Consider the following 10223-nt stretch of genomic DNA (forward strand, 5'->3'; position numbering starts at 1 on the left):
AGAATTTCATTGTATTTTCCAGTTCCATTAACTATCCTGTAGACAGGTATGAAAGTCCACAAGGAAAAAGCTGCCACCGTACTTTCACTGCACAGCTGTTGTAATACAGAAGCATGGGATGGCAGCAAAGCAAAACTTCAGCTGGATGCTTGGGACTGAGAGAAACTTCAGGCCTTAAGAAGGAATGGAAAGCCACCCTGTCCTACCATTTGAAAAAAAAGGGAGCTGGTGCAGAAATGGGAAATGCTTGCTTTTCACCATATGGGCAAGTAACAGGACCAGGAAGGAGATTTCAGAAAGCTGCAGTGTGATAGCTAAAATCTGCCCCTCTTAAAGAAACAGGTCCTGGTCACGTTCTTTCAGTGCTGCATTTGTTAGAAGAGTTTATTCATCAGTGATTTGAGAGTGACAGAGCTCTGCACAAAGGGCTTTTTCTTTATCTACCAGACTGGGCAAGCAGGGGTAGCTCTGAAGCAGTGAGATGGAGAAGAATCATGCACCCCCTCAATGCCAGGCTCTGGCAAGCTGCAAAAAGTTGAGAGGAAAACTGCCTGCAGTGGCCAGTGGAGCTGGATTTGTGTGGAGGTGGGGGTGTGTGCTAGAGAAGGACCACAGAGATCCCTTGCTTTTTTCATCCTCTGCCATAATCTTCCCATGCGGTCCTGCACAGCGCCTCGATAACACTTGCAGTGAGGTGTTCCTGAGCAGTGATTAGCGATGCAGTTAATGAACACTGCTTTACATCACTTGGGGATAAATCCACCTTCTGACCATCTGTTACAAGTGTATCTGGTTTTCTTCTGATTCACTTTCATGCCAAGCAGAATTACCTTAATTTAAATCACTGGTGTTTTGTGGAGAGTAACTGCTATGAGAGAGTTGGTCCATTGACGAGATCCCTCAATGAGTCACGTCCTGTGGGGCAGAGATCAAGTCTCTATGGATGTTTTGTTCATTCTTGAACATGACGGGGCTCAACAGCTAGTAAGAAATGAGCTGTTATGAAATGCCAATGTGTAACTGTGAAGCTGTTAGCCTTGCAGATACCAGTAATCTGAAAGCAGCCTTCTTCACCTACTGCATTTAGAGCAAGTGGATTTGGTCACTTGTGCATTATTATTGTTTTGTAAAGTACTGTCAGATCTCTCACAGGCAGTATTTTCTAATGAATGCAAATGAAAATTGTAATTATCCATTTCAAAGCAATCTGTAGCAAGCCATCATTGCGCACGGAACATTATTTATACAGCTCATAAGCCCCAGTGATGCTCGTGCATAATTCCTAACACATCAGAGTGATAGATACTGCCTTCAGGGCTGGACTTTCCAAGCCAGCCTCTCTGTTTTTAAGTTGCAGACGTTGTCAGTTCAATGGCTGACTACTTGGTTTTGCAGGTTCTGTTTGTTGTGCATATGATAGCAAGCCCACACTGCCTGCAGATGCCAGACTGCACCCAAAATGTCTTGCTTCTCTTAAGAGCAGTGAATAAAGTGACAGGCTGGCAGCTCTTAGGGACTTTTCGTTCTCTCTTCTTATTTTCCAAGTCCTTCTTTTCTGCCACCTGCCTGTTCTCAGCTCTGTGCTCATCCTACTCAGCACCTGCCATAGTATGAAAACCTGAGGCATATCATGTGTTTACACGTATGATTGCACTTAACTCAAACTTTATTTCCATGTCTTGCCCAACCTCTAATTCCAGTGCACGGACTGCTGCTTGCTCTTACCCATGTGGGCAGTCTCGCTCTCACTGCTCGCTTTGCAGGGCTGTTCTTGGACCAGTTAAAAACATAATTCACTGAAAGGCATAAATTATCTCTTCCTGTACCTGCAAGGCTCCTAGGTAAAGTGAAAATTGTGTCTTTTCCTGCTGTTAAAAACTGTGGTCACTACATCCAGTAATCTTTTGGGAAGCTTAACTTTTAAAACACCAGGCAATTTATTACCACCTTATATTAGCTATCCTTGGTAGCTAAGAGGTACAAGTGACACGCTGCAGTGAAACTGTAAAAGTAGAAAATGTCTAGCGAGTAACCTCTTTCCTAAGAGACTATGTTAACCAAAAGACTAATAAAATCTTGTTTAACCACCATTGAAAAACTTTTTGGTAGACTGCCAATCCTGATTGGTCTCTTGAGTATAAAATTAGTATAGAAAAGTTCCTTCCAGCCTTAATTCGTATCAGCTTCTAACGCATATCTCCTGTACATCAAAGAGAAATGCTCCTTTATTGCACCATTTTACATTTTAAATCATTCAAGCTTGTAGCATGTTCTACCTACTTCTTTTTGCAGCGGCACCTCTGCCCTTACTCCAACTGAAGTATCAGCTATACTGGGTGGTGTTTCCCTGGTCCCACAGTGGTGAGATGGAGATCTTTCCTTGCTCTCATATAGGGGGTTTGGCCAGGCAGTCCTGTGTTGCCATGCCTGTGTTTCTGGTCCTCTATGGACACAAGGAAGGGAGGTTTCTTCCTGTAATCCAGTGATAGCCCCCAGAGGCAAATATCCCATCCTTTTTCTTACACCCAGGACAGAAGGCATTCTCTGCCTTATGGAAATACAAAGCAATCTCCCAGCCGAGCACTGATCGGAAGGTTGTTCTTATGCAAATCCAAACAGGACAGTGTGAAAATGCTTAAAACGAGGCCCCATCTAGGGCAATGTGTTACAAATTGGATCTGTGAAATCCATTTTTTCAGTGAAGAGTGGAGCTTACAGCTTGCAAAGCCAGATCACTACCTGTGTGTTTCTCAGACTGTGATCCATGTCTCCTACTTAGATTTTAATTCCCTTCCCCTTGTTTTCCAAGTGTGATCCTGTACAACAGAGCAAAGGCTTTATTACTTTCTCGTGCACACCATAGCACATGTTTATATCCCCTAGCTTATCAAGCTGGATGTGTCTAAGTGTAAACTTTTGCCTGTAAGTAAGATCAAGAGATTTTTAGGATTTGACACAACATTTTGCATTTCTAGCATGGCTGGTAGCTGTGTGCTACAATTGTGCATTGAGGCCTCCACAAAAATTAGTGGCCTTATCCCTGACTCTGAGGGTTTACAAATTAAATGCAGTAACCAGACGAGCTACTCTTGCTTGAAACACACGGAAAAGCAGTGAGTGTGAGGGCTAGGGCTATGCCCCTATCTCTTCAACCATAGTGACCCATCTTGCACACCAGGGCATAATGCTGCTGACTGGCGACTGCTTTCAGTTATAGATCTGCTTCCAGAATAGCACTGCATTTAAAAGAAACAAGAGCAAGCAGTAACTGCTTATCCTGGCTAAGCTTGTGTAACAGGTTTTCATATGATGTTTGTAGTGTTTAAAGCCTTTTTTCATTAAACTGTTTCAGTATCCAGAAAAAAAACATTTCTCTTACTCAGCTTCATTAGCTATAGGAAATCACTGGATTAAAGTAGAGAGCAGATTAGCAAAAATAAACTGTAGTATGTTTTGGGCATATGGTGCCGCGTATGAATGGGTTTTAACTACTTAACTGGGTATAACAAAGAGCAGAAGGAGAGATTTGTCTTCCCATGTAATAATTACAATTTGCAGTAGCTGCATAGCTTTACAGTAAGAAACCACAAAGCCACGGAAAGCTTTTGGTTAGGATTTGCATGGGGGGTGTGCGCCTGTGCCCGAGCTTGTGTGGTGTTTTCTGCCAGCTGAAGGCTGGGCACGTAACTGGACTTAGCTAATTAACAGGATGCCTCTCCTTTCCTTTCTTCGCTGGGCTCATGTTTTTTGCAGCTCTGTGTTACTGTGGGCTACAGAGACCAGGATTTAACCCGTCAGACGTGGGAGCCGGTGCTGGTGTGGGCACACTGCTCTATTGCATGGCCCAGAAGGGAGGCACGCTGTGGGCAAACCCATGACAGCCCGGGCTTTGTCTCAGCTGGAAATTGTCCCCCACAAAGCAAATATAAACAGAAATAGTAAATAAAAGAGGCCATGTCAGGGTGATTGCTGAGTATCAGCCTTCCAGCCCCGGGCAAAAAGCAAGCCAGCTTTCGACTGGAATGACTCCACAGTTTCTAGCTTCCCACTATTTTTCCCTGATATCTGTCATTCCCCTCTGATACTTCAATCTGCAAAAGTCAAATTTATGCCTTTTCTAAATAGACCTGTCTCACACCAGTTTGAACTTGGTCCTGACACACAAATCAGTGCAAACACTGGTAACATCCTGACGGTGCTCCACCTCCCACTTCTCAAGAAAACTGTGCTTTTCCATTTGTGTGCTGAGACGTTTCTGAAAACCAAGCAGTGGTGATGACATCATTTCCATGTCTTAAAAAACTTGCTTATAAAAGGATATAAAGATTTGCAAAGCCAATCAAATCTAATTTATAAAGTCGATACAGAAATACCTGGAGAATTACCTGATCTTTATCCAGGCTCCTCAGTATGTTTGCTAGCACAGATTAACAAATAAGGTTGTGCCACATAGCTTAAACATGCATGTCCTTCCCTTTTTCTGGGGGGTTGCTTTCCTTGAGGTTTCCACAATGTGTTTCACATCCACTGTGAGCAACATTCTTGGACTTCTGCCCTGGATTAATCAAACATAAATCATTGCTCCCTGCAAAAAGAAAGTTTTGCCAAAAATTTTGGTGATCGAGAGAAGAAAAGAGGGTGGGGTTTTTTCCCTCTGTGAACCTTTAACTAATCTTATTCCTTATTTTTTTTGGTGGGAAATTTTGTGCATTGAAAAAATCACTGAGAAGGCCCTGATCATCTTTCTTTTTAGTGATTATTATCAAAAATTAAATCCCCAGCTGCTCAGGAGAGCATTCTTGATTTCTCCTAAATTAGTTTTGTAGTGGTGAGCCCTACCAAACTTGCAGACTTGGTGTTTAGTTTATCAGTAACTCAGTGTTGCTTCTGTTGCAGAGTTCCCTGAAGAGAAGAGGCAGCAGAGAAATACACAAAGAAAAAAAGACATTTACCCAGGTATGGTTTTCACAAATGTGCAATTTTGAGCAAAAATCACATGAAAAACCCCTCAAGATTTCTTTTTACCGATGTTGATAGGACCATCAGGCACATTATCTAGAGTGCAATTAGGCCTTAATCTACTGAGACCTCACAGAGATAATGTAGAAGCAATTTAGGACACAAGTGTGATCTCTAAAAGGTTCAACTTCTGAGGCTCTGTTGTGCTTGTATCCATAGACTCAGGCTGCAGGTTTTCTACAAGAAGAGAAAATCACCTTGCCTCACAAGGTAATTGGATCACAGCTTAGGGACTAACTAAATTTATACACAGTGCCAAAGATTTTGTGCTAATGAGCGTCTTGGCAGGGAATGCACTTGGCACACTGCAATGACACCCTGTGAGCTCTCATGTCACAGCCCAGGGTTTGATCTCTCTCTCGCGTTAGGGAGGCAGCACGTGAACCTGTGTTCCCCCAAGCTGAGATACAGCACAGAGCCCGAGCTACCCACTCAGTCTCCCTTTAGACCCTAGTTTTAATGAAAACCCATATGTTGACTCTTCTCAGGAAAGTGGTCTGCCTGGTTTCCTCTGCTTTTTGTGTTGACTGTAGGAGTTAAAGCTTTCCTCAGCACCCATATGGTTACCGTTTATAGCCGGAGAGATGGGGATAGTTTTTCACCTCGCTGGGAAAGGAGCCAAGAGCGACATTATGCCTTCCTTAGAGAAAGGTTGCACCTCCCCGTGCTGCCCCTTCAGCAGGCTTAGTGTAGGCAGCAGGGACCTATAGGTTGTCTCCGCGTCGATGGAGTTTTAAAATCCATTGATTTGTAGTAATAACTATAATAAATGATTACAATATGTTGCACTTGAGTGGGTAGGGCGGGCAGCTGAGTGGGCATACCAGGGGCTCGTGGTGGTCAAGGGCTGCAGCTTGCTTTCCCAGGACACAGCAAACTGAGCATCCCCACTGAGCCACTACAAGCATGGCTTAATCAGACCTCAAAACGGGGCACTGGGCTTTCTTTTTGCAGTGCATGCTACAGAGAATTATTTAAGTTGTCAGTCAGCTCAGGGAGTTTACTATTCTGCAAGTCTGTAAAATACATGGATGAAATACATATATGCCCACACGTGTGTAGATTACAGATGGAGCTACATGAAGACATGGTTGTGTCCACTGGGGTTTGTGGGCGGCACTGTCTTTCCTTTCTTTATTCCTGGAAATACAGAGCAGTGTCGAGGCAATAGATTCCTTGTGCTTGCTTCCTCTGCCTAAATCCAGTCATTAAGAGCAGGTATAGTTTGCCTTGGAAAGCCTTAAAAAGGACTTCACAAAATTAACCAAGTAGCCATGGGTCAGCTCTGCACCACTCATAACATGGGGAAGTGACCCCAGAAACCACCTGGGAAAAAAAACAACAACTTTTATGCTGTACACAGACACTGTAACTTGTGCAAGCAAAGGGTTTGGGCTTGAAAATGAAAATCATTGCAACAGCACTGTTCAAGGTGGCTGTTCAGTTTTCTTCAGCAAATCTTTAGGGCAGGAAAGGCTGAGAAGCAATCTTAATATATTGATATGGCCCAGCCTATAAGTGCATGTCCTAGCTATCTCCCAACTCTAGGGTGTTAACCAGAGCTGTCTCCAACCCCAGATATCCATTCAGAGGTATGAGCTGGTTGAGACTAGAGCGCACCACAGCAGGTGCCCAACCTGGTCAAACAGCTGCTGGGTCCTGGGGCATGGCCCAGAAGGGTAGGTACGGACACGGCACAGGAGGTTCAAAATGCTGCTCTTCAGTAACAGCCACCCTAAATACTTAAAATAAGCTCAGATACCCATTACACGGGGTGAGTTTTGTGAGTGAGAAGCAACCACAAGCTTGGATTCGGTGCATATGCATGTTTACAGATATATATAACATATGGCGAGAGTGGTGTTTTTACTTACTGAGAGCTCATCATTAAAATTAGCTGGAACATCACATCCACTGCAGGCACACTGAGTAAAGAATGCCTGTGAAACTGATTGTCTTGAAGTCGTGTAAAAGCAGAATTCATAGTAGCGCTTACCGGCCTCCAGCAGTATTGAAGAAAAAAAGTTTTTATTCAGCAGAATTGCAAAACGGAGCTTCTTGGAAAATACCAGGCACCAGGCAAAACACAAAGAAAAGTGGTTCTCCAGCGCAAGGTAGGAGTGCTGGCACTCAGCCAGATGCTTGGGTGCTGGTTGTACTGCCCTGTCACCGGACTCGCAACCCCAAAACCGCTTACCCGTCTTCTGCCTGGCAACTCCCTGGAGCCGATGGTGGTGGTAGAGGAGGTGGCGTTGGTCTCTTATCTATCTTTGTGTCTTCTTGCCAGAAAAGAAATATCATATTTGGGAATTTTTGATCAGCTCTTTACTCTCATCACATCATTTACATTGCATAATGAATTTAAGTTCATTTCTTCCCTTTATGTTTCATTTCTTTATCTCCACATTCTACATTTGTCTAAATTAGACTGCAGACTCTGTAGGGAGGGATCTTTTTTTTTTCATTAACATCCCTCTGAAGTGTCACACAAAGCTGTAGTGCTATTGCATGCAGATAATCACTATCAGGAATCACCAATTCCCATTTATCCTGAATGGTCTTAAAGTCCGTGATGAGCACCATGACTGACGGAACATTTTTGCACTATTGCTCCTTCTTTTCTTTCTATATGGTGTGCCCTACATACGCTTTTTCAGAAAGCATCCACATACTGGATGTGTAATACAGCCTGACTGCCATAGCCCAGATTCAGCCCCTGGGATTCAAGCTTCTTGTTCTTCCTAAAAGATGGAAAGACTATTTTCTCCCTCCCCTCCCCCTTTCTTTTCATTCATGATTTAACTAATAATGAACTATTCTTAATTTCAGTGATTTGGCCTCCCTTAGTTTCCCCTGTATGTCCAAACTCTACTTACCTGTGTGGGTGTCTTGCCCTCCTCCTGTTTGTGCTTGGTTTCAACTGATCAAGAAATTGCTGATATTTCTGTGCACAAAGTTTCAGAGGGACAGATGCATGAAGGTTGGAGTCCTGCCCTTCTGGCATGCTTAGATCTGGCTGATAAATCTCTCCTGACCATTCTTTTCCTTTGGAAAAAAGCTGTCTGGGGAATGGGATTTTCAGTAGTCATGTTCCCTGGCAGAGAAGCAGGGAAGATCTAGAGCTTTCTCATCTTTCCGGATGGAATCCATATTTAGTAGGCGAGATTAACCTCCATCAGCTCTGTTGTTTTGTATGAGGCTTGTGTTTGTTTAATGACAAAAATCTCGTTTGTTTCAGCTCTTGCACAAAGCAAAACTTACAAATGCGATTTTTTTTTCCATAGACAAAACCTAGCAATAAAGCAATGCTGCTGTAAAAAGTTAATGGTAGTTTTGTCCTGCTAGAATAACGCGCTAACTCTGCAGACGCATTGAGTCGTGCAGTGATGCCGAGCAAAAACACTGGGGCCCTGACCCCAAACCCATTGAAGCCTTTCCCTTTCCTTCAAAAGCTTCAAAATGCTGAGTGTGTTGTCCTGAGTGTGACTCGGTGACTGCCTTTTATATTGTTTGAAATGCCGTGGGTGCCGGGCTGTGGCCCCCAGACCGCCGGGGAAGGGCTGGCTGCTGGGGGGAGAGGGGTGTGGGCAGGCTGGCCCTTCCCCACGGGCATCGGTCCAGCTGTGGAAGCCAGGGAGGTGCGAGGGGCCAGCCAATGCCACCGATGGCTGGGCGCTTGCAGCCAAAGGCAGAGAAGAAGCACAAGGAAGAATGCTGGATTACAAAAACGGAACAAGGGAAATGTCACGTGTGATTATTTCCAAGCTATTAACAGATAAAGTGGAGTAATCACCCTACCTGGGAGCTCTGACGTGCAGCACTGCTCTGGCTGTAACTTTCCTGTGATCTTTGTATTACCCTAAAAGCAAAACCTACAGCTGCGGGGATAAACTGATTCTCGATGACAGGAAAAACAGAGGTAATGTATTGTGCAGCCCTGACCAAAGATGATGCTTTAATCATACAGCCTTATCCAGCCAGAGCAACCAACCTTCAGAGTGACTCCAGTGGAGGCTGCATGGAGTTTTGCTAGGTTTTAATCTGATACTTAATTTGCAGTTTCGAGTTATAAAGAGAAAAGCAATTTGCAAATGTATGTGTGAAAAAGAGGTGTGTGTATATCAGGGCATGAAAGAGAGGAAAGCAAGCCCATCTTCTAGAGGCTCTGCTTCTAATCAGTTATATGCACCTCAATTGTATTCATAGGAAACTCACATTTCTGGTGCCAGAAACATGATGACCAGAGTTTTAGTCAGTCCACTGATCAGTTGATTGCAGGTGTATTTGACTCTGGGTTATCACTGAAAACCACATATTAACAGAAACTGTGGCTATTTTTTACACTATCAGGTTATTAGTTTAACATTGAGTTATATTCAGATAACTTTTTTGACTATTTAGTATTTTAAAGTCCCAACCTGCACCAAGCAGAATCAGTAAGAAAACTTGAGTTTTCAGAAGTATACAACCAATTACTTTTGTGGCTGTTTAGTTATTAATAGCTGAAATTAAGACATAATTGGTATATATCTAAGTAGAATGGGGAAAATTAATGTAGGTAACATAAAAGACAATGCTACCAATGTGCAATGATGTGTACATTAGAAATCAAACAATTTCCTCAGATTGCTGAGCTGTAATTAGTTTTGTATGTTGTTTGTTGGTTTTTTTTAATAGCCTGATCTGGATTAACAAAGTCCATCATGTTTTCTTCTGGATTTGGTTGCAATTATTAGGAATTATAACTAAATGGTGCTTGTGAAAGATAACAGTGCTCCGGAGACTGAAATGAAGTTTCCATAGATAATTGCACATATGTCCACATGGCCTACCAACAATGATAAAATCTGCTGTCTCAAGAGATCATCTTTCAAAGCCTGCCTTCCATTATGCTGCTAATGCTGATAAATGTGTCTCTTACAAGGCCAAGTGCCTGCATCTCCATGACAATTCATGAAAGTGATTCATGCAAAGAAATTGTTCATCGGCTTAGAATTTACTTAACCTTGTCTCTTATTTCAGCACAATACACACTGGAGTTTTCATTTGAGTTGAGATGCAGTGCTTTAAAATGCTCAACACATGAAAAAAAAAAAATCAAGGTCTCATTTAATACCCTGGTGCTTCCTGAAAAATGCAGGTTTTCACATGGGATGGATTTGGATATAAACACAGTTTAATGAATTTTTCTTTCCTTTCTCACA

The 10223-nt window shown here is 43.0% G+C and overlaps 1 protein-coding gene across 6 annotated transcripts in view; it reads left to right on the forward strand.

Moving 5' to 3' along the window:
- MTCL1 (microtubule crosslinking factor 1) overlaps window positions 1–10223 on the forward strand; it is a 125408-nt gene that overhangs the window by 68064 nt on the left and 47121 nt on the right. For 3 of the 6 annotated variants that reach the window (XM_080378959.1, XM_080378962.1, XM_080378963.1), the window contains exons 4-5: window positions 4897–4956; window positions 7056–7133. In XM_080378959.1, the coding sequence (XP_080235085.1) occupies window positions 4897–4956; window positions 7056–7133 (138 nt within the window). The remainder of the gene's footprint in view (window positions 1–4896; window positions 4957–7055; window positions 7134–10223) is intronic. The other 3 variants (XM_080378964.1, XM_080378961.1, XM_080378960.1) reach the window with 2 other exon arrangements.

This window comes from Falco punctatus (genome assembly GCF_963210335.1).
Source record: "Falco punctatus genome assembly, chromosome: 3".
Lineage (NCBI taxonomy): Eukaryota > Metazoa > Chordata > Aves > Falconiformes > Falconidae > Falco > Falco punctatus.